General features: G+C 37.8%; 1 protein-coding gene across 2 annotated transcripts in view; it reads right to left on the reverse strand.

The window, feature by feature from the left end:
- osbpl10b (oxysterol binding protein-like 10b) overlaps window positions 1–18,107 on the reverse strand; it is an 83,999-nt gene extending 65,892 nt beyond the window's left edge. For both annotated transcript variants that reach the window (XM_052144706.1, XM_052144705.1), the window contains exons 1-3: window positions 17,751–18,107; window positions 8,297–8,472; window positions 3,778–3,857 (exon numbers count right to left, since the gene is read on the reverse strand). In XM_052144706.1, the coding sequence (XP_052000666.1) occupies window positions 3,778–3,857; window positions 8,297–8,472; window positions 17,751–17,953 (459 nt within the window). In that variant the 5' untranslated portion in view covers window positions 17,954–18,107. The remainder of the gene's footprint in view (window positions 1–3,777; window positions 3,858–8,296; window positions 8,473–17,750) is intronic.
- Window positions 18,108–25,680: the final 7,573 nt, after the last annotated feature.

The following is a 25,680-nucleotide window of genomic DNA, read 5'->3' on the forward strand; positions in this document are numbered from 1 at the left end:
TCACCCATCCACTGATTCTGGGGAACAATTGGCCAGGGTTTAAAAGATTACTAAAAGCGTTGTGTGTGGATGGGTCCTTAAAACCGAAATCTCAGTGTGTGATGTGTAACGCGATGGCTGGGGAGTCTGCTCAGCGTCAGTATGACGCAGGAGGGGAATCCTCCGGCACTCTCTCTCTTTCCCCCTCTTGTCCCTCCCTCAGGATGACGCAGGAGGGGAATCCTCCAGCACTCCCATCCTGAGGGTGTTCCCGGAGGAGAATTTCCCTCTGGAGCAGTAACGTGACGAAACCCTTAGGCATGCAATTGACCAAGTGAGAGTAATCGATGGCCAGCAGTTCCAGCCTGATGTCGCCCTCACGTATCTGTATTTTTCATTTATTAAGGACCAGTTGTATTGAGTGACGCAGGACACTCAAAACCATGAAAATACAACCCAGTTATTAGTCCTGGGGAGCCGTCAGGAAACACTTTCGAGGCGGCTCACCATAATCCGATGGTGGGTCACTTAGGACAAGAGAAAACGCATTTAATGGACCGCTTTTATTGGCCGGGCATTCACGGAGATGTACGCAGATGGTGTGCGGCATGCCATGAATGTCAGTTGGTGAATCCACCGGCCACCCCAAGAGCACCATTGTGCCCTTTACCTCTGATCGAGGCCCCCTTCGAAAGAATTGGTATGTACTTGTATTACTCCCCACATCGAGCTAAAAATTACTGGCAAGGGCCCTTTGAGGTTACACGGCGAGTCAGGTTCTCGAGTATGAGGTTAAAAGAACGGATGGAGGCGGAGCATGTCAAATTTACCACATCAACCTCCTAAAATTATGGAGAGGAGGTCCCCATATCCATGGCAATGGTAGTTCTGGAGAGGGCGGAGCTTGGGCCAGAGGTGGAGTTCAAAGCCAATCCATTCACCCCGGTCCCTTGTGTCACCCTCTTACAGTGATAAGACACTATACTGTAAAAAAGGCACTGTCCTTCAGATGAGACGTTAAACCGAGGTCTTGACTCTCTGTTGTCATTAAAAATCCCAGGGCACTTGTAAAGTGTAGGGTTTTAATTCTGGTGTCCAGGCCAAATTCCCCCCATTGGCCCTTCTCAATCATGTCCTCCTAATAATCCCCATCAATTAATTAGCTCTACTCTCTACCAATAGCTGGTGTGTGGGGAGTGTACTGGTGCACTATGGCTGCTGTCGCAGGTGGATGCTGCACACTGGTGGTGGAGGAGAGTCCCATGTTCTGAGTAAAGCACTTTTGAGTGTAGTGACAGAAAATAACTATATAAATGTAATGTTCATTCATTCATAATAGACAAGGACTAAAAGCCAGAAAACTCCAAATTTGTCAACATGTACAACAGTTTTGTCAACCTTAAAAATGTTTGTAGCATTTAATTTGTTTTTCAACATTAAAAATGTTTGTTAATAGACATACGGCTAATAGACAAGGACTAAAAGCCCCCCATAAACACTCACATTTTGACATGTACAACAAGTTTGTCAACCATAAAAATGTTGGTCAACGTGCTTGACAACATTCAAATATGTTTGTCAACTTTAAAAATATTTGTCAACATGTTTGACAGCATTTGAATATGTTTGTCAACGTTAAAATGTTTGTCAATATGTTTGCCAACATTACAATCTGTTTTCCAAACTTAATTTTTTTTGCTAATAGACACACATCTAATAGACACACATCTAATAGACAAGGACTGAAAGTTAAAAAAACTCACATACTGCCAACATGTTTGTCAACCTTAAAATTCTTTGTCGACATGGTTGTCAACATACAAATATGCTTCTCAACCTTAAAAATGTTTGCCAACATGTTTGACAGCAATAAAATATCTTTATCAACATGCAAAATGTTTGTCAATATGTCTGCCAACATTAAAACACCTGTCAACAATAAAGATGCTTGCTAATAGACAAGGCCTAAAATGCAAAAGCTCAAATCTTGTCAACAAGTACAACATGTTTGTCAGCATTAAAATATCTTTGTCAGCATTAAAAATGTTTGCTATTAGACAAGGACTAAAACCCAAGAAAACTCACATTTTATTAACATGTACAACCTGTTTTTCAACATTACAAATATTTTAACATGTTTGCCAATGTTGTGTAAATATAACTTGATTAATCAAAGAGACTGCTGGCTTTCCTTCTTTTATTAAAGCAGCTAACACTGGATTTGGTATTAGACTGTTATTTTGTTTGTCATTCACTGCAAATTAATACTAATAGAAGTCAAATAATGTTAATGATTTCTGCCTCAATGCTAAATTAAACATTTTAGCCTCTAAATTGGTGACCAATTGGTGTCTCTCCCAACCGTAAAATGTTCCGATCTGTCTCAAGATATCATTAATTTGCCACTTAAGACCACTAAAAATGAAAATATTTTGACAAAACAGCCTCTGTCTAAAACAGAGCCACATTTACACCAGCCTGTTGAATGCACTGGACCAAATATGTATATTTCTGCATCAAAATGTAAATGCTTCTTTACATATTTACCTTAAGGTATGGTTACATGAGTCACTGGAGGTGAACAGTTAAAGTTTATCTCAGCAAAGGTTAAGAAGACAAATTACTGTTCGTTCACAGTCAGACAATAGTTGGAAACCGACACTCAACATGTTTTTGTCACATGGTACGCAAACTGACAAAATGGATAAGTCTGTTTTTAGAGAAGTCTACTTAATCAACCTATTGTTTATGTTTTAAACATGAAAGATAAAGATAAATAGTGCTATGTGGACAAAATAGAAGATCGTGTCAGGTGAACAGACACCACATTGTACAGTATATCACAAGCTTGTTTTATTGCTAACTGCATTATAACAGCTATAACTAATTCTGTGAACTACAAAGTTACTTAGAGTTATTATAATTATAACATCAATATATAATATTATACATTATCTTATTATATTATATTATACTATACTATACTATATTATCAAATTAGATCTTTGCATTTTCTGAAGAATATGTGAGCAGTGCTTAGAAAATTTGCCGACACAATGCAAGAGTGTTTCAGTTGCAATGCGGTTGCTAGGGTGTTCTGGGTGGTTGCTAGGGTGTTGATAGGTGAATTTAGGGGCATTCTGAATGATTGCTTACTGGCCCAAGTCAAAAGAGCCCACATTTAAGTCTCTACAATATTCTGTCTCTAGGGTCACTCCTTGTAAGTCTAAGGGATTTGACCTGGTTAATCTACCGCATGGTAAAAAAGTAAGTCTAAAAGTAATAACACACCTCGTTTCAATAAGCTGGATGATTTGAGGTATCATTAATGTCTGTAGCACAATCGATGTGGGATGAGTTACACTCCAAACTTTAATATGTAGGGTTAGGGTTTTGTTCAAAAAATAACAAGTTACACACACACATACATACGAAAATGAATATTGAAAATGCAACCAATTATAACAATGGGTTTTATACTCAACATGATGAACTTCATTCTCTGTTGAAGTCACCAGTCAGTGAATAGAGAAAAAGAGTAAACGGCATCACAAACCACAAGACTACAGGGGCAATTTGCCAACAAAGTGCCCTGGATAGGTCAAATGAAATGGAGAGCGAGTCTGCCAGACAGAGAACGTGAGACACATGCAGGCAGAGACAGGAAGGATAAAGGAGGATCTTACAGAAAGGGTCTCAAGACAAGCATACTGCTCTCAAGAGCACACGAGAGAGAAAAAGAGATGTGAAGGACGGAAATGAGGGCACGGTGTGACGAGTTAAATGTAACTTGGTTACCTTGGCACTGCTGTCTGAGTGGCGGCGGGCACACAGCTGAAGTTGGGTCATCCACATCTGCTGTTCGCTGGCATTATTAGCTGAAAGTAGATACACAAACTATACTGTAAATCATTCATGCTCTATATTACTGATATAATTCAATAAACACAATATCCACTCAGTTTGATTATGAGAAATCCAATTTTCCTTAAGTTTTTGAAAGAAAAGAGTTTGATGAATGCTTATACTGTAACTTTCAGAAGTTAAAACTCCCCTCCAAGTCCAAAAATACAATTTGTAAAAAGGATGTAATTGAATTATAGGGCAGTGCCAACTGCATACATATATACTGTATATATATATATATATGTGTGTGTGTGTGTGTGTGTGTGTGTGTGTGTGTGTGTGTGAGCTTGTATTTATCACTTTGTGGGGACCAAATGTCCCCATAAGGATAGTAAAACCTGAAGTTTTTGACCTTGTGGGGACATTTTGTTGGTCCCCATGAGGAAAACAGCTTATAAATCATACTAAATTATGTTTTTTGAGAATGTAAAAATGCAGAAAATTTTTCTGTGAGGTTTAGGTTTAGGGGTAGGGTTAGGTTTAGGGGATAGAATATAAAGTTTGTACAGTATAAAAACCATTATGTCTATGGAAAGTCCCCATAAAACATGGAAACACAACATGTGTGTGTGTGTGTGTGTGTGTGTGTGTGTGTGTGTGTATTAAACCCTGATAGCAAACCTGAAATCCGTTTGTGAGCACTGTTACTCATTTCTCATGCAAAAGGTGCATTAACACAAAGGTCTTAAAGGCACAGCAGCAAACACAGGCCTTTTATTTCTAGGGGTCATAGAGAAAGTTGAAAAAGGTCATTTAAAAATAAAATACTATTTTGGTGCAAAAAACTTGATTAAAATTATGGAGCACTGGCAAAACCATTTATGATAAAAAAAAGTAAGATATTTGACCCATTTAAAGGGATAGTTCACCCCAAAATGGAAATTCTCTCATCCTTTACGAGATGAGAATCTTAAGCACGCGTTTGACCAAATGAAAGTAATTGATGGTCAACTCACACATCTGTATTTTTCAGTTATAAAAGATCCGTTGTATTGAGTTGTGCAGGATGCTCAGACAAAAGAAGATATAACCAGGTTGTTAGTACCAAAGAGCCATCTGTAAATATTGTTCCAGGTGACTCCTCATAGTCCGATGGCGGGGCATTTGGGACAGTGGAAAATACTAAGCTGTCTCATGGCCAATTTCTATTAGGGCATTCACTGGGATTTTACCCGGTGGTGTGCGACATGCCGCGAATGTCAGCTGGTGAATCCGCTGGACACACCAAAAGTGCCATTGGCCCTCTTCCGTTGATTAAGGTTCCCTTTGACAGAGTTGGCATGGACCTCGTCGGCCATTAGAACGGTCAGCATGCAGGCTTCTTTTTGTATTATTTCTGGTGGAATATGCAACGCGACACCTGGAAGCTTGTTCTGCTACTTGTTCTTGTCTTGTACTGTACTTGTTCTGCTGCCCACATCAAGCTCAAAATTACTTGTGAAGTGGCAAGGGCCCTTTGAGGTCACATGGTGGGTTGGGGATGTCAATTATGAGGAAAATATGGAAAGGGGCAGGGCTCGTAAAATGTACCACCTACTTTATAACCTAATAAAACCATGGAGAGAGGCAGTCCCCATATCCTTGGCAACGGTATTTCCATCGAGGGAGGAGCTTGATCCGGAGGTGAGTCTAAAAGCCAATCAGTTCACCCTGGTCCCTTGTGGAGACCACCTCTTACCATCACAACGTACAGAAGTTTCTAGATTGCAAAAAAGTTCCTCTGACGTGGTTGTAAGTAGTCGGCCCTACCGGTTACCTAAACGCAAAACACAAGTTGTTTGGGATGAATTAAAGGCCATGCTCAATATGGGGTTAACAGAAGAATCCCACAGTGACTGGGCTAGCCCAGTGGTTCTATTGTCTAAGATCAATGGCTCAGTCCAGTTCTGTGTGGATAATAGAAAGGTCAATGTGGTGTAGAAATATGATGCTTAACCAATGCTCTGTATCGACAAACTGCTCGATCGGTTGGGCTCAGCTTGCTTTTATTCAACACTGGATTTGACAAAGGGATATCGGCAGATCCCCTTGATGCCATTTTCCCGTGAGAAAAAGGCCTTCTCCACATCGTTTGGCTTACACCAATTTGTGACCCTTCCAATCAGTTTGTTTGGGTCCCCAGCTACATTTCAGCATCTTATGGACCGAGTCCTCAGACCGCACGTTGTGTATGCTGCTGCTATATCATTATATCATTATTTACAGTAATGATTGGCAGCGGCATGTGCAGTGTAATGTGTTTCTGAGGTCACTGCGGTGGGTGGGACTCACGGCAAACCCCAAGAAGTGTGCAATTGGTTGGGTGGAGGTACAGTATCTGGGGTTCCACTTGGGTCACGGGCAGGTGCGACCCCAAATTGATAAAACTGCAGCGATCGCGACCTGCCGAGACAGTTTCTGGGGCTGGCTGTCTACTATCAAAGGTTTGTGCCTAATTTTTCTGACATAAACAGCATGCTGACTGACCTCAATAAAAAGGGAGCCCCAGACCCGGTCCAGTGGACAGAGTCCTGCCAACAAGCTTTCACACAGGTAAAAGCTGCACTTTGTGGTGGGCTGCTCCTACATTCCCCTGATTTCTGTCTTCCTTTTGTTTTACAAATGGACACATCGGACAGAGGGCTGAGTGCTGTTCTGTCCCAGATGGTGGAGGAGGAGGAGTGCCGGTGCTGTACATTAGTTGAAAGCTCTCTATGAGAGAGAGATGATGTACAGCACCATAGAGAAGAAGTCTTTGGCCAGTCTTTGGGAGGTCCTCACTCTCCGCTACTATTTGTTGGGACGAGCATTCAACCTCTGTCCGGATGGTTCCCTTGGCCTGAGTCGGGCAGTGGGGGTATGTAGAGGTGAGGGCGTGATTGGGCGCCCGTCTGGAGAGAGAGAAAGCGGTAAGGAGTTCCACCTGAGATGAACTGCTACTTATTACCGTGTCTGTGTTCGCAGTGAGAGACAGGGAGATTAAAGATGACACAGTCCACAGAGAGAGAGAGAGATAGTTGCACACCAGAGAGTGTGTTTTCCATATTATAGAGTGTTGTGCTGAAAAGATGACTTGTCTTACCTTTTACCTTTTACCTTTTAAAGCAGACTTTTGGTTTTTGAGAGTGAAGCATAAAAGCAATTACTGTTATTTTGTTAAATAAAACTGTGGAAACCAGACTTCCTCCTTATCCATCACACTACGAACCTTGTCACAGCAGCATAAAAGTAATTCATAAGACTCCAGTGGTTTATTCCATGTCTTCAGAAGCGTGTCTGAGAAATAGATCAATATTTAATTCCTTTACTATCTATATCCACTTTACTTTCTTCTTCTTTTTTGGCGATTCACATTCTTTGTGTGTATCCCAACCTACTGGGCACGGACGAGAATTCATGGTAAGAAAGGACTTAAATATTGATCGGTTTTTCACCCACACCATCTTATCACTTTAGAAGACATGGATTTAACACTGGAGTGGATTACTTCTATGCTCCCTTTATATGTATTTTGAAGCTTCAAAAGATTGCTCACCATTCACTTGTATTGTAAGGACCTTCAGAGCTGAGATATTCTTCTAAAAATCATAGTTTGTGTTCAGCAGGAGAATGTCATCTGGGATGGTATGAAGATGACTAAATGATTAGAGAATTTTCATTTTTGGGTAAACTATCCCTTTAAGCTTATCTTGCGTAAACTGACACAAATTGTATATTTCCTATGAAAACACAGTTTCTTAATCAGCCATTAAGTCTATTAGGTATGATGAAAAACTCAATTTGTGGTTTGTCTGTAACCCGGGGGTAAGACTGAGAAGGTGTGAAATGAGAAAAGTAGCACCTGCAGATTATAATTTCAGAACACTGGGAAAAGTGCCCTGTGGTGAGCCTGTCAAACTGCTGGGCATTATGCTGGAGGTGACGACTTTTTCCCAGTGAAATTCAGCCTCTCAAAATCACTCTGAAATTGCCTTTGCTAGAAGTGGCCGATTTGGCTGGTGGCATTTTGATCGTAAACTCCTGACACAGTCTAAATGAGTTCTCAGAGTCACCACAGACCAAAGAGAGAAGGAATTTTGATGTAAAACCATCATAAAAGATTGTGGCATACAGTGAATGCTAAACATGAAAGGAATCTTGGCATATTTTACATAACATAGAGAAAGAGAGGAGGGATAAAGAGTAAGAGGGAAGAAAAGAGGTCTAAACTGTTGTGGTAGAAGCTGGCGTATAGAGATGGGGTGAATGCCTACAACTAAAGCACAGATAAGGGTATGTGTGGATGAAAGGGAGGCGAGGGTATGCCTGAGGGGACAAGAGATATCAAAGAGATGCTTCCGTAATAGATGCAGTGTGAAAGGTCTCAGGCAGTGTAAATGATTACCAAATTATAATTTTTGGGATGTTCTTTAAAAGCAAGAGAGACTCTGACCTCGCAGTTTGAAGAGATCTCCATTTGCAGCAAAGACTGAGAACATGAAAGGAAACTCGTCACTTGGGGCCACTGAGGAGCCGATGAGGGGCAGGGAGCCTCTCGGCTTCTGGTTCTTACTATGCTCATTGATGAAATACTGCAGCTGGCCAAGCTCAGGGTCCAGCACAAAGTACCTGCATGATGAAAGACAGAGCAGACAGGATCATATTAGAACTACAATATACAGTATATTTAAGCAGCAATTATGAGGCCCAAACATGGCAGTGTCACCATGTACATTGAATTTAGCATGATTTAACCCTCCATTACTGTTCAGTTCATTTTAAAATAAAAAATAAAAATGGTTTCATTCATCAGAGTAGTAAAAGTCTTGGTGACTTGATTTGAGGAGTGTAAGTGGTTGCAAAAAATTTTTTGACACTCTTACTGTTCCGGGTCATATTTGACATGCCATAAGAAAATGAATGGGCGAGACAATAACACAGAGCTTTTGTTTTTTTTTTTTTTTAAATAAATCAAGCAATCTGTAACAATGCAGAACACACCCACTCAGAAAGGGTGGGTTGAGACTCTAGCACATCTACAATGTACATATAAAAATCAATCAGCCACGATGCAGCACACACACAGATCAAACTCAGATCATACAGATCAAACTCAGTATGATCTGAATTTTGATGTTTGCAAAAAATTGCAAGTTTGCCATTGCGAAGTCTTGTTTGTACACAAACAATATTATCACTGTTCTTTGCTTTATTGACTTTTTTATACATTTAGTCTTGAGGTATTGCATTTTTATTTTTGATGTCTAAAATGAATAATAGGTAACAAAATGCTTTGTCTTCTCTTCATAATACCTCAGATTTGACTGTAAGCATATTGTAGCACTATAGCAAGAAATGGCACCTTAAAACAAGTGCATTACCAAAAAGCGAGTTTTTGATGATGACGAAGTACTGTATATATCCAAATTCATAACTTGTGAAATACACCTAGAAAATAGGCTTGTTTCAACATTGGGTTAAAGAGACTATGCCCATCTAATTTCATGGATCACTATAACCACCTACTGGCTTTAAGTGTAATTTCATATCATGCATTTTAATTTTTAACCAGATAGCAGCAAATGCTCCAAAAGCCAATCTGATATTTTTCAGATTAATTAAGTTTTTTTTTTATAAAATGTGAAATTTATACAGAATTTTAGATTTTTTAAATTTTTTAATATAAAAATAAAAACAAATTAAGCCTAAATACTATCAAATTCTATATGAAATGCAAACGGTTTATGTCATAAATATGTTGAAATCCATTTCCTGTATAAAAAAAAAATCAATTCAATACATAACTGTATTGAAGAGTAAAGGTGTCGGCCTCTTATGAACTGTAACCAAGGGTTAAAGAATCTCATAAACTTTTGAGCAGTAGGTAGCCATATCCCCAAACTGGTCAGGTACCTTTAAGGCATTGTGGCAATGACTATTACCAAGTTTTGTTTCAATACACCAAAGGGTTGCCAATCAAGAACCTCACCTCCTGTTTGGTGTCCTCCCCATACAATTTGTTGATGGATTACATAAGAATGGTCTGGTATCCAAAAAGTTAAGAACAAAGAAGGGAAGATCCAAAGAAAATTGTACCAGGAGTTCAAAAAGTATGTTTTTGAAAATGTTTAAAATGGCAGTAAATCTAGCCGACTAGAAATCAAAACAAAAGTGTTCAGTTCAAAAGTTATGAACTTTTTATAAAATTTAGAACTGGTGGTGACGGTAGAGGGTTTGAGTGAGAGTCAGCAAATTTGGTGTGGGAGAATTTGAGGCCTTACATTACATTTACCTTTATGCATTTGGCAGATGCTTTTTATCCAAAGCGACTTACAGTGCATTTATTACAGGGACAATCCCCCCCGGAGCAACCTGGAGTGAAGTGCCTTGCTCAAAGACACAATGGTGGTGGCTGTGGGGATCGAACCAGTGACCTTCTGATTAACAGTTATGTACTTTAGCCCACTATGCCACCATCACTCCATATTATGGGCCTTACCCAATTATTGTCCAGTTTCACCCAGTTCTAAGGGCTGCCATTGACTACCATACATAAATATAATAAAAAGAACACTTGATAGAGTAAGTGCCATCAACACTGAAAAAATAATGTACTTGATTGCTTAAAAATATAGTGCACCATTTTTGCATCCCACATTTTAAGAAAATTCCACTAGGAATTTTAAGCAATGTCACCTAAAAAAGATTATGCTGGCTATAGTCAAATTAATGAGCTTCCATTCAAAAATGTTTACTTAAAATACTGTGCCAAGCCAGCTACTACATTTAAGGTATTTTAACCCTAAGAGTTTCTGTTTACTCAACTATGCATTTTAAGCCAATTTAGCTCAATTGTAAGTGCTATTAGAGGCTTCAAATTCTAGGTTGTTAATTTACTTTCAACTAACTTTAAAATACAATGACCTGAAAGAATAACAGACAACTGGTAAATGTCAAAGGTTTTTTATTGTTCTTTACTAATTTACAATCTAACATAGATATTCATGCTCTCATAGAACCAAAATACATTCTGAAATACAAAAATAGTAACAAAATCATGACAATAAACAAAAAACATAAAAACAAGTGGGCTATGAAATGACAAAGAATTAAATCTTAATAAACAATTCAAAATGCATTTTAACAGACTGCACACTGCAGAAATATATGCAGGTAGGATAAAACTCTCTGAACTAATATTGTAACAAAAACACCAGAAACAGTTTGTATTTATAAATGAAACTATTCATTCAAAAGATCTTTTCAACTTGGCCAGATCATCAAGATGCAACACCATTTACTGCATGACCTCAAAAAAGAAAGAAAAAGTGTCAGCTTCTTTGGATAGCTGAGGAGAAGGGCATAAAGTAGCCCAAAAAGTTAGTGCACTGACCCAAGTTGACAAATGTCCCCAACTCATTTAAGGACAATCAATACATCCAGTGGGTTGAAAGGCAACTTTCACCCTTCCTGCTCCAAAGCACTGATGCTGTTCCTTTCCTTTCTTGGTCAAGCTCCGCTTCCTAAATGCAAAGAAATAATCTTTGTCAAAATGTGTATGAACAGTTTCCATTGTGTTTATTGGCACAATTAAATATCCTCAAAATCAATAATTACAGAGTAAAAAGAAAAGTGATGCTTAACGGGACAGTTCACCCAAAAATAAGAAAATTCTCTAATTTACTCACCACCATGCCATCCCAGATGTGTAAGATTGTCTTCTGAACACAAACAAAGATTTTAAGAATATCTCAGCTTTGCTGGTAGATTCAATGCAAGTGAATGGTGGTCAAAAAGGACATTAAGGTGGTATAAAGTAATCCATAGGACTCCAGTGGTTGAATCCATGTCTTCAGAAGTGATACGATAAGTGTGGTTGAGAAACAGATCGATATTTAAGTACTTTGTTTTTTACTAATCAATGTCCACATTCACTTTCATATTTGTCTTCTCTTGTTTTAGGGGATTCACATTCTTTGTGCATTTCAACACCTTCTGGGCAGGGAGGAAAAATCATATTAAAAATTACTTAAATATTGATCGGTTTCTCACCCACACCTATAATTTCACTTCTGAACACATGGATTAAATCACTGGGGTCATATTCATATCTTTACTGCTAACTTTGAAAGTACAAAAAGCGCAAAGTTCTGGTCACCATTCACTTGCATTGTGAGGACCTTCAGAGCTGAAATATTCTTCTAAAAATCTTAGTTTGTGTTCAGCAGAGGAAAGAAAGTCATACACAACTGGGATGGCATGAGGGTGCGTAAACGATGAGAGAATTTTCATTTGAAGCACAGTCATTCAACCACTGTGCCAAATGCATATGAATGTCAGTGGATATGTTAAAATGGTGCTATATAAATATGAATAATGTCATCCAAATGAGTTTCATCCCTTTTTTTTTTTTGGCCTTTAAAATTTCTGATGACTCTTATTTCAGTTATAGTTGTAGACCAGCCAGGACTGTAATTTAAATGACCCTATCCTGTTAGACAAAAAAATTATAATAAAAAAAATAAGTAGTATAATGTAATTGACAAGATAAGTTTACATTTAAGATTCATGACAAGACAATTTTTTGCTTTTTTACTCTTTTGTTACAAACCAACTTATACATGTTGATATCAGGGTGTCTCCTTGAGGCAAACCAAAAATGATAATTCTCTCATCATTTATGCAGTCTTATGCCATGTCAAACCTATTTGACTTTCTTCAGGGGAACACAAAGATTTTTGATGGATATATGATGTGTGTTCATCCATGTAATGGAAGTCAGTGAGGTTAAAAATGTCCAGATCCATAAAAGGCAGCATCAATGTAATCCATATGACTTGACTGGACATTTTGGTTTGTGTTCCACAGAAGACAGAAAGTCATAGGTGTTTGAGAAGGCTTAAGGGGTGAGAAGGCCAAATGGCAAGAGAAATAGCATTTTTGGTGAACTACTAAAACCATTTGATTAAACTGAAATGAGAACATAAACGAACACTCAGCTAATGTAAGCTGGTTTCCCATTAAGACGAAGGGGTTCATGAGACATTTGCATTGAAACATGTAGAAAATAAATTTACTTGTTGGATATACCTGTTGTTTGCGGAGTTTCTGCGATGTGAGTGACGAGTTGTAGGTGAAGGCCCTGAGCAGCGGTTGAAAATGAAGGGCTCCTTTGTGTTTGTTCGACTGCTGAATTTACACATCTAATTAGCATGCAAACAAACGTTTAATTTAGTGTAGATTTGCAAACGAAACTTAAGGTAACATAACTTCAAGCGAATATAAACGTGAAAACACAGAAAATTGATAGCAACAAAAAGCCTCTAATGATTTCACACCGTTTAAAGTCATTTACCTTTGAACTTTTTGGCAAAAACTTTGTGTTGTCCACCACAAGCTCGCCATGTCCAAAATGGCATCCAACCTAAAAAAACTGCTTAAATTTCGATCACATTCTGCGTCACAGTTTCCCATGGAATCTTAAAAAATGTGGCTGGATTTACTAAACTTCAGATTATTGTTGCTTCACTCAAAATAATTAGCAAAGTTTCTTTATTACAGCATAATCTCAATATCTTGTGTCACACATATATCATATAATTAAGGACAGTTGACAGCATTACTTTTTTAGACAAATCTGTTTGATTTAATGAGTAATATTTGCTGAAGCGAGGAATCTTTTTTTTTCTTTCCCCAATTATTGTAATTGCAATACCCAGAATTTAAAAGACACAATAGGTGGCTATGGACATGTTTGGCCCCTAATACATTAAGGCTCTTCTGACAACAAACAATGAGCATAACTGGCATCAACCAAAAAGCACATGAGAGCTTTAAAATAGCAGTCATTGCAGTATCTCTCCCTTCCTTTCTCATTATTCGTGATGCATTACGTGCCATGTCTAGTTCCCCACTGTCAGAGCCAACTGAGGACTGCTTTATATGGGATCATAGCTCTGCAGGGAAAGGATTGTAATCACACAATTTGGGTGTGATAACACAACTGCCACCATGCCTCTTAGGAAAAAAATGGATGTGCTGTCAATTTCTATCTTTGGCTGTCTCTCTGATGGGGTCTCTGAAAGCCAGACTAAGACACATCATTATTTGTAAAACGCAGCTAAAAGAGGCAAGATGAAAGCAGCATTGAATACATTACATTTGATGGTGGAAAAGACAATCATTGTGGACCTTTTGTAACATTTGTATGCATGAAAGTAGAAATATCACCCCTCAGTATGATTAAGAAAATAAATAAGATATTGTTTTATGGGCCCTTGCACTTTTCCAAAGAAAATTATTAAGATCATTTTGAAATTAACTCTGTAAAAAGTACTTTGGTGGTGCAATTATGGCATCTAAAAGTAATACTAACCATGTTACTTTTATAAATATAATTGAAATGAAAGATTACCATATTTATATACCATGGTATTTACATGGAACTCCAAGGTAGAGGTCAAGCGATAGTTATTGGTATCTGCAAAATCCACTAAGGTGAAAAAGGCAGATAACCAATTAATCGGGCAATCGTTTTTAAAACAGATTTATAGAATGTTAAAAAAAAAAAATTTGACAAGAGTATAAAATCACATATTTAGTTTATTATTCAACTAAAATCCTAATAATAATAAAAAAAAAAGGTGTATAATGTTGGACTTTTAACTATAAAGAAGCCCAAAACAACCTGGGACTCTTATTTTGAAATGTCTCAGACTTGGAACTGTTAAAAGGCTCTATATTTAAGTGTTAACCAAATTAAACTTTTTATAGTCTTTAAATTCTCCAGATGAAGGATATATATATATATAGATAGATAGATAGATAGATATATAATAACAATTTGAGTGATGCTTTTGTCCAGAAAATCAGAAGCATTGAGCGAAAAGGTATTGAGAAAATACGATTATGCTGAGCTCAAGGTCCTCAATCAATGACAGACTCAAATATCTTTAAATAAGTTTAACAGGCATGTCTTATGGAGAGTTTCTAGAATTATGGACAGATGCCTGGGGGCATGTTAAATAAACCTGTTTTTACTCAGGCAGTTTCGGCATTACAAACACCACCATGTGTGCTAACAGATCCAATAAATAAAAACTGTTGAAACGTCACTTCCTTCAGCTGTTAAATGGTGAAAGATTCTGTGTAGTAAAAAAAAACTTGAAGAGTTCCATTTTGGATGATACTACACTACATGGCTAATGGCATGTATTCGGAAAGTGCATTGTGTTAGTTGTGCTTATTTGGGTCACAGCTATAGTGACACTTGGTTATGTGACACAGAGTGGTAATTCAAATAATAATAAAAAATGTGATTGTCAGGAATTTGTTCAATATACAATATAAAGTTGAGAAAACATGCAAGCACACCTCTAAATGCTTCAATAGATTTCACATAGAATTATTTAATGTCAAATATTAAGTCTCGGAAGGCAGAGTTTACATTGCACAGTAATATTTTTGCCCTGTGTCTCCTTAAGTTAAATGATTTTTGTAAATCCAGTGGTCAAATGCTTAGTGAGACCAAACCATCTTCAGTGTAATTATAGTCATCTGGCCAGCGGCTAGTATCAGGTCTGTGTGTGCAATATAACAACCTTCCCTTCTCCTCTCTGTTTCTAAAAGCAACTATCTGCACTGATTAATATAGTTCTACCTCTAATCCAAGTTACTTCAAATAATACAATGGTACTAATCAAGGCACATGTCTAAAAAAACATGGTATTGTCACCATGGTATTGTAAATGACCAATGCTGATACCAATATCTGAGAGCAGGGTGGTCATTTTATATAGTTCCAGTTTATATATAATACAATTTAAAGTTAATGATAGCAAATAAGATGTACACAAATTTGCTATTTTTTTGTGTTAAATCGGCACTTATTGCAGACCCTTTACTCTTTAATATTATTAAAATTAACTAAAACAATTTAATTTGAAAATGTTAAACTATTCATTCCCATGAATGTCTGTAGATTTCAGAACTGGCAGAATAACCTCTTCTGTAAATCAGCCTATCGGTCACAGTTATTGGCAGATAAGAGAATCTCAAAATGGCCAAATGTTTGCAGATTAATCGGCCTGACCAATATACCAGTCTATGATTACTTGACAGTCCATGCACACTGTGGTAACACATATAAATGTGTCTGTTTGAGTGTGATTTAAATTCACAGTAAGAGAGAGACATTTTTTTAGCCTTCATTTTACACCCACAGATCATTAAGCAGTAAACAGTAACAAGTGCCGGGGTTAACGTGAGGGCTATTTCTGAGCCATTGTGGAGGGCGAGTAACTCTCCTATCCTCTGGCTCGTTATACATGGGTCTGTTCCCCTATTGATCTCTGGGCTAAGCAACAGAATGAGAACAACATTATGGATGTGAGGGATTTCCCATCACGAATGAGTCATAGTCTCTCCCAGATGAAAGAGCCTTAACTGGGCTGTACTGCAGTTACCCCTGCAGCACACACACACACGCACATAAACACACATACACACACATACATACACACACACAACCATGAAATCCACTAACAACAAAACATACCTTTTTCAATGAGATGCTCTTGCTTTAGAGTGCTTTAGCATAGCTCAGCTGGTAAAGGTCTAGTTTCACATTCAGATCCCTGACTACAAATAGCCCCTTTTCATTATGAGAGAGCATCCTCTTAAACAGGACAATATCATGAAATCAGGACCTTTCAGGCCATTGATGTCAGGTTTCATGAAGCAGGAGACCTTCTCAGGCTAGATTAGTGTTATTGCATATGTGTGGAGTATTAAAGAAACAACCCGCCATAGGGCACAATAATGCAAAATACCACAATTACAAACCTGCAATTACGGACTAATGAGCCCATGAAATAGAACAAATGTAACCATAAGTGAATGTAATGTAACAATAATATCAGGTAGGAAAACTATGAGATCTGATCACCATCCTCTATCTAAATTAATTCAATGATTCCTCAGAAATGTAAAAAATCAGTAAAGTAACCCCTTTTTTTTATTTATTTTTTATACCAAAACTTGACTCATTTTAAACATTGTCTTTCAAGCATGCTGTCCAGATCAAGAATGTTAAGGATCAACACCTTAACAAATAATTTAAGACACCAAACAAATGATACAATGATACATGCATTCATGCATGACGCCATTATGGACTGATATCATTCTTAAACTTAATTCTTATCCTTTTCATGTATAATCTCATATATTATATTGTCAAATTTGACCAAAACTTGACATGGACCGATCGAGATTCACTGTCGGAATCAAGAATGTTCATTAGCAACAGAACACATTAACAAATAAATAAATGTAACAATGAAACAAAGTTTACGTTCATTCATTTGTCAAAATAGATTAAAATGGACTGCATTCTTAGACTTATGTCTTAAATGACCAAAACTTGACAAGGACTGACTTCATCTGACATTATTTTTAAGGACAAGGAATGTAATATTTAGATTAAGAATGATTAACTAATACATTTACCACAATATAATTTATATTCATGCATGACATGACAATGGATAAAAAAAAAAAAATCTTCATTCTGATACTAGCCATGTATAATCTCATGGCCAATATATTTGACTAAAACTGGACATGGTCTGATTTCAAACGTAATTTTTGATGATATGATGGACATCATGGACAGGGTAGAAAGTAAACAAATGTTAGTTAGAATTGAAAATGTAATTTACATTCATGCATTACGTCCTATTGTAATAAAATGATATGCATTCCTGGATGATTAATCATAATGGCTGTCACGGTCACAAATGTCCAGAATGCATAATGCTCTCTCTATATAAGGCTATCTATAAACTTTTGGCATTCTGTAAAGGTTTAGAAGTTGTCAAGTGTGAGCAAGCACCTAGAACTCTTACCTGCTCTGCCAGCCTTGTAGTAAATTGGTGTATTTGTTCAAAATCCCCTCCAAGTGTCTCTTCTGAGTCTGTGAGGGATGAGATGTGTCCGACACGGCCCCTGATCCAGGACTGTACGAGCCGCTTCTTACTTGTCTCTGTGCGGGATTCCCCCACTTTCCTTTACTGCTCCCTGAATGCGACACGTTAAGCGCTTTTTCCATAATTATAACTATGGATTACACACTGAGGCTATTCAAAATCGGAAGAGCAGTTTCAAAAACAACCCAAAAATACTGTTGAATGTGATCATCGTACGGAAAGGTGGTGTTCGGAGATGAGTTTCATTTTACCCCGTTCTGGCTTGCCTTGGAGTCTTTAATGGGCTTCTCTGTGTGTTTTCATTGGAATCAGTGTGTGGTCACTCCCCTCGTGCTCTACACCAACAGGAATACTGCATCTTATATATCAGAGTAGCGAATGTGAATATAAAAAGCCACGCCCACCCGTTATGATACCCGTAAAAGAAGAAGAAAAATATAATATAATATAATATAATATAATATAATATAATATAATATAATATAATATAATATAATATAATATAATATAAATGATAATAATTTTTTATAAAATATAAAATAATAAAAAAATAATGAAAGACTCAATAAATACGGAAGAAATTAAAGAAATGTATTTCTTTAGATTTTGTCCTCCTTGTAAATTTGGTCTAATTTTGCCAGATTTACCTAAAGAGGTATGTAGATTATTGAGGGATAAATTAATAAAAACAAAACTTATATCATTAATTAATTATTTAAATAAATAATGTAATACATAAAGGAATAGTAATAAAAAGAATCACTAAATAAATAAATAACTGTCCCTAGCATTTCAATTGATTCAATTTTCAGTTTAGCATTATCTTTGGGTTGATTTTTAATCTAAGCAAAACACTTTTTTAGGGTTACAGTTATTTGTGCTATGGTTCTAATAAACAACCGACACAAAGACTATGCTAAAATAAATATGGACGCAAACTAGTGCTAAAATTAAATAAATGTGTTGGAAGTTTATGGATTATTTAGAGATTTAATCTCTAAATATTTAATAATTTAACGATTTTATAGTTTTTAAAAATTTCATTATGTATTTAATTATTCATATAATAGTTTAATGTTGAGTAATTTGGCCCTCGTGTACATTTTCATTTGAATAACTATTTGTAAAAAGTATTAATATCTATTAATAGCATAGCTACTCATTTAAAAAACTGTATTTTTAATAAAAGTATAATTGTTCAATCTAAGTGTAGGCTTAATTTAGGTGTAGGCTAATCATACATAATCCTACTTTGATAAATCTAACAAAACTGTGCCTTTAATATGATTTATTTTACATTTAACTCCTAACAAAAAAAATTATGAGTATTTTAGGAGTAGGCCTATTTTTTTAACAATGCCTACATGATGTAATTTAAAAAAATATACAGTGAGGAAAATAAGTATTTGAACACCCTGCTATTTTGCAAGTTCTCCCACTTTTAAATCATGGAGGGGTCTGAAACTGTCATCGTAGGTGCATGTCCACTGTGAGAGACATAATCTAAAAAAAAAAATCCAGAAATCACAATATATGATTTTTTTAACTATTTATTTGTATGATACAGCTGCAAATAAGTATTTGAACACTTGAGAAAATCAATATTAATATTTGGTACAGTAGCCTTTGTTTGCAATTACAGAGGTCAAACGTTTCCTGTAGTTTTTCACCAGGTTTGCACACACTGCAGGAGGGATTTTGGCCCACTCCTCCACACAGATCTTCTATAGATCAGTCAGGTTTCTGGGCTGTCGCTGAGAAACACGGAGTTTGAGCTCCCTCCAAAGATTCTCTATTGGGTTTAGGTCTGGAGACTGGCTAGGCCACGCCAGAACCTTGATATGCTTCTTACAGAGCCACTCCTTGGTTATCCTGGCTGTGTGCTTCAGGTCATTGTCATGTTGGAAGACCCAGCCTCGACCCATCTTCAATGCTCTAACTGAGGGAAGGAGGTTGTTCCCCAAACTCTCGCAATACATGGCCCCGGTCATCCTCCCCTTAATACAGTGCAGTCGCCCTGTCCCATGTGCAGAAAAACACCCCCAAAGCATGATGCTACCACCCCCATGCTTCACAGTAGGGATGGTGTTCTTGGGATGGTACTCATCATTCTTCTTCCTCCAAACACGGTTAGTGGAATTATGACCAAAAAGTTCTATTTTGGTCTCATCTGTCCACATGACTTTCTCCCATGACTCCTCTGGATCATCCAAATGGTCATTGGCAAACTTAAGACGGGCCTTGACATGTGCTGGTTTAAGCAGGGGAACCTTCCGTGCCATGCATGATTTCAAACCATGACGTCTTCGTGTATTACCAACAGTAACCTTGGAAACGGTGGTCCCAGCTCTTTTCAGGTCATTGACCAGCTCCTCCCGTGTAGTTCTGGGCTGATTTCTCACCTTTCTTAGGATCATTGAGACCACACGAGGTGAGATCTTGCATGGAGCCCCAGTCCGAGGGAGATTGACAGTCATGTTTAGCTTCTTCCATTTTCTAATGATTGCTCCAACAGTGGACTTTTTTCACCAAGCTGCTTGGCAATTTCCCCGTAGCCCTTTCCAGCCTTGTGGAGGTGTACAATTTTGTCTCTAGTGTCTTTGGACAGCTCTTTGGTCTTGGCCATGTCAGTAGTTGGATTCTTACTGATTGTATGGGGTGGACAGGTGTCTTTATGCAGCTAACGACCTCAAACAGATGCATCTAATTTAGGATAATAAATGGAGTGGAGGTGGACATTTTAAAGGCAGACTAACAGGTCTTTGAGGGTCAGAATTCTAGCTGATAGACAGGTGTTCAAATACTTATTTGCAGCTGTATCATACAAATAAATAGTTAAAAAAATCATACATTGTGATTTCTGGATTTTGTTTTTTAGATTATGTCTCTCACAGTGGACATGCACCTACGATGACAATTTCAGACCCCTCCATGATTTCCAAGTGGGAGAACTTGCAAAATAGCAGGGTGTTCAAATACTTATTTTCCTCACTGTATAACTATGACTGTGTATTTTAATTTGCGCTATAGCCTATACAAATACACTGAATTGAATTATTCACAAATCACATCAAGGTGTTCACAGTTGTAGGCAGCGAAAAACATACGCGCGATAACTACTCGTAGTAGCCTAATAAATGAATAAACAAATTAAAAAACTACATCTCCCAGAACTGTTGTCGATGACGGGATCAAGAGGGCTCCAGCACATTCCCTTCCACCAGCTCTTCGTCGACAAACTGCTTGACTTATTATAGTATTATAACCTATATTCTTTACTTGAAACATTTGCCACTAGTTGTACACCAACGTAGTTATGGCTGCGCCACTATTTTTGGTTCAGGAAATTGGTGAGTATCACTGATCTATATCTATATATATGCAGTATATAGATCAGTGGTGAGTATGCACTTTTAATTAATTACATATGATCAATATGTACTTATTGGGAATGCGATTAATAATATATAACAGATGGTGTGGACCAACTGCTATAGCTCAGACACATCCTACTTAAACTGCAGCACTAATGTTTAATTCCATGTAGGAGAGCAGTTACAGTAAGCTGATATTCAGGTCTATATTTTAAGCTGACATCCTTGCTAGCCAAACTACATGACCGTTACATATCTATAATGTAATAAGATGACCAAACTTTCGGCATGGCAAAGTAACTGGTTGCGTTGTGACATCCGGATGATTCATAGCCACCGGTTCGAGTCCGGTTCGGAGCAGGGCGTTATGTATATATACACTCACCTAAAGGATTATTAGGAACACCATACTAATACTGTGTTTGACCCCCCTTTCGCCTTCATAACTGCCTTAATTCTACGTGGCATTGATTCAACAAGGTGCTGAAAGCATTCTTTAGAAATGTTGGCCCATATTGATAGGATAGCATCTTGCAGTTGATGGAGATTTGTGGGATGCACATCCAGGGCACGAAGCTCCTGCTCCACCACATCCCAAAGATGCTCTATTGGGTTGAGATCTGGTGACTGTGGGGGCCATTTTAGTACAGTGAACTCATTGTCATGTTCAAGAAACCAATTTGAAATGATTCGAGCTTTGTGACATGGTGCATTATCCTGCTGGAAGTAGCCATCAGAGGATGGGTACATGGTGGCCATAAAGGGATGGACATGGTCAGAAACAATGCTCAGGTAGGCCGTGGCATTTAAACGATGCCCTATTGGCACTAAGGGGCCTAAAGTGTGCCAAGAAAACATCCCCACACCATTACACCACCACCACCAGCCTGCACAGTGGTAACAAGGCATGATGGATCCATGTTCTCATTCTGTTTACGCCAAATTCTGACTCTACCATCTGACTGTCTCAACAGAAATCGAGACCCATCAGACCAGGCAACATTTTTCCAGTCTTCAACTGTCCAATTTTGGTGAGCTCTTGCAAATTGTAGCCTCTTTTTCCTATTTGTAGTGGAGATGAGTGGTACCCGTGGGGTCTTCTGCTGTTGTAGCCCATCCGCCTCAAGGTTGTGCGTGTTGTGGCTTTACAAATGCTTTGCTGCATACCTAAGTTGTAACGAGTGGTTATTTCAGTCAAAGTTGCTCTTCTATCAGCTTGAATCAGTCGGCCGATTCTCCCCTGACCTCTAGCATCAACAAGGCATTTTTGCCCACAGGACTGCCGCGATACTGGATGTTTTTCCTTTTCACACCATTCTTTGTAAACCCTAGAAATGGTTGTGCGTGAAAATCCCAGTAACTGAGCAGATTGTGAAATACTCAGACCGCCCGCCTGGCACCAACAACCATGCCACGCTCAAAATTGCTTAAATAACCTTTCTTTCCCATTCTGACATTCAGTTTGGAGTTCAGGAGATTGTCTTGACCAGGACCACACCCCTAAATGCATTGAAGCAACTGCCATGTGATTGGTTGATTAGATAATTGCATTAATGAGAAATTGAACAGGTGTTCCTAATAATCCTTTAGGTGAGTGTATATATAACTGGATCACTGACACAACGGTAAACAACCAGCAGGAGGTGAAGCCACCGGAAGTGTTCGAGCGGCCATCGTGGTATGCCCAAACTCTCAACAAGCATCAATGACTGTCAGGTGAAAACACCCTGTTTTACCATCTCCAACCTTCGGATACGACAGTTGCATTTCGCCTCTAGTGACAATGACGTTTATTGTTTAATTAGCTGTTATTGATAATATTCTTTACTAGGGAAAATAAATACGCGGATCAAAATGTCAGAGCATTTACCTGCCCGGGTGATCAGTCTGTCAGCACAGCACAACAGTCACCAAAGGAAGCGGCAAATCTATCCACAAGTTATAATGCATTAATGCAAGTATGAAAAGTTGTAATATTTGCTTGTTTTGGGGTGACAACATGCCCATTTGACTTGGAGGGTCCTTAAAAAAGTCAAACCAGGATTTTTAATTCACTTTATATTGAAGCGCTCGCTGTAGTCATACATGGATACATGTTATAAATTACGTGTTCATTTGACATTTAAACCTAGCGTATCAGTTTCATTTTAACCAGCTTTGCTTTGCGTGTTTCATTCAGGAGCTGAGAGAGATTAAGCTCTTAAGCTGTGTTCACACTGCCAGCGACACGCAGCGACAAAACAACCTCATCTCATTCATTTTCAATGAGAACTGGCAACATCCGGCAACACGAGTGACAGCGACCATTGGCGACCGGATGTGGGCGTGTCCAGCGATGCGACAAAGTTGAGAAATGTTTAACTTTATGGAAATGAAGCGTGACTTTCGGGAGCGACAGCCAATATGAGAGAAGATGGAAGAGCTCACGTGATCCTAATATTTTAATAATAATATGAATTGTAAAGAAACAGTGCTGTTTAGACTCTCCATACACACCATTAGCGACCTAACCGCTAGTCACTGGCTACATGCTGCGACAAAGTAGCTGGCAGTGTGAACGCAACTTTATTCAAGTGACCACGAGAACAAGGCACTTTTTTGATGAAAACATAAAACAAGTAACTCGGAACAAACACTTCGATGTTCACAATAAATAAGTCTGAAAATGTCTGTTTGTTTCTTACCTCAGTTTCAGTGAAATTGTTTATATTAAGTTGATCTGTACGCTGATGAAGTTTCTTAAAGGTGGATACTGTTTGATATAGATACACATAACTCACTCAGGCTTTTAAGAAACAGGAAAAATTCCAGACTTTAAATAAATAAATTTAGGACGTCTGCGTCGTATTGATGTACATGCAGATTTCAGATATAAAATCGGTGATTGAATGACTGATGTTTACTCGCTGAAATTAGATGATTTCCTATTAAGTCAAAAGGAACATTGGAAAGTATGATATCATGAGCAATCCAGTTATAGGCCTATATATAACTGGATTGCTCATGACGTCATATCAGTGAAGCCACTGTGCCACCATATTGCTATGCATAAACGTTCCAATATATATATCAGTGGTCTTACCTAAGAAAGTCAAACTCTCCCGTCATGCTGTTCTGAGTTCAGCTGATGCAGTAATAGTTCAGGTTGAGGCATGCAGCTTTATTAATGTGTATTGCCCATCCATCACTATAATAAGATATCATAGTTTATGCGTACCATGTTATAACTATTTTATCTTTGCAAAAAGTAACACATTCTATCTTGAGAGAGAGATTTACGTTTCCTATGTTGCGACTGGACACGTTTTAACCATTTTAAATAGCAAATTATTGTCATTCTAACACATTAGCAGAACGTTCCTTCATCCAGAGTGTCAAAGTTATTGTGGTTTCAATTGTATTATTGTGTTAATCGCCCTTGAATAATGCAACATATTTCATTCAGATCATTGGTATAAAAAAAAATTCACTTGAATTTGGCATGTATGGTTTTTAAGTTGTGCATAGGATTCAGAAATGTAATGTCCAAATAATTAAAGGTGTTATATGTAATATTTTTACTGTACTAAACCAAAAAATCACCATAATATGTCATTAGAGAATTGGGAAGCGTGCTAAGTTGAAATACTGGCTTCACAGAACAACGCGTATTTACAGCCAGTAGTGAAGTTTCCATTCCGGGCAGGAATTTCTGTTTATGTTTTGGCCTGTGTGGTTCCGCCCACTGCCCACTCACCAATAGTATTTCGACACCGCCGGGTTGCCAGTTTGAACAAGTTTGCTGGCAAACAACACTGCGTGCTGCAGCCATGGAAGCCAGCAAACGAACAGGATCAGAGATAACAGATTCCACCCAACATAAAAAGCCTCGCCATCCGTCTAAAAACCACCATGACCAGATGCATGGTAAAACAAGGATAAATATTGGAGATGCCTTTGGAAGTTGGAGATGGTTTAAAGCCCAGAAATCCTTTAAAACGGATCCTGGGTTGGCTAATTTGCATGTCAACGTGTTGGCAACCCGCATGAGCTTAGAGTCTGGGGCGGGGCAATATTTTGAATTTGGACTGGAGTACCCATTTCAAACGTTTGTTGTCAATCTTACATATAGCACCTTTAATCATCTTGCTGATACATGTAAAGCAAACGTATACTAAAGCAAATGATGTATGAAAAAGTATTTTTTTTTTGTATATATTGACACATTTTGTGCGATTTTATATATCGACACATTTTGAGAGATTTGATACCTATCCCTCAGTCTTCAAAATACAGATCTAGTCTACACGACTTACATTATTAAACTCTGATAGAAATGGAATTTTCCTGGACAGCAAATGGACAAAACACATTGCTGGTTATCACATTAGGAGAATGTAAAAAGATGAATTGGAATAGGAAGGCGAAGTGGTAAAGAAATAGGGTCCTACGACGTTGCAATTACGTTACCAATAAGTGACTGAATTACCCAAATA

The sequence above is a fragment of the Xyrauchen texanus genome, chromosome 15 (assembly GCF_025860055.1).
Source record: "Xyrauchen texanus isolate HMW12.3.18 chromosome 15, RBS_HiC_50CHRs, whole genome shotgun sequence".
NCBI lineage: Eukaryota > Metazoa > Chordata > Actinopteri > Cypriniformes > Catostomidae > Xyrauchen > Xyrauchen texanus.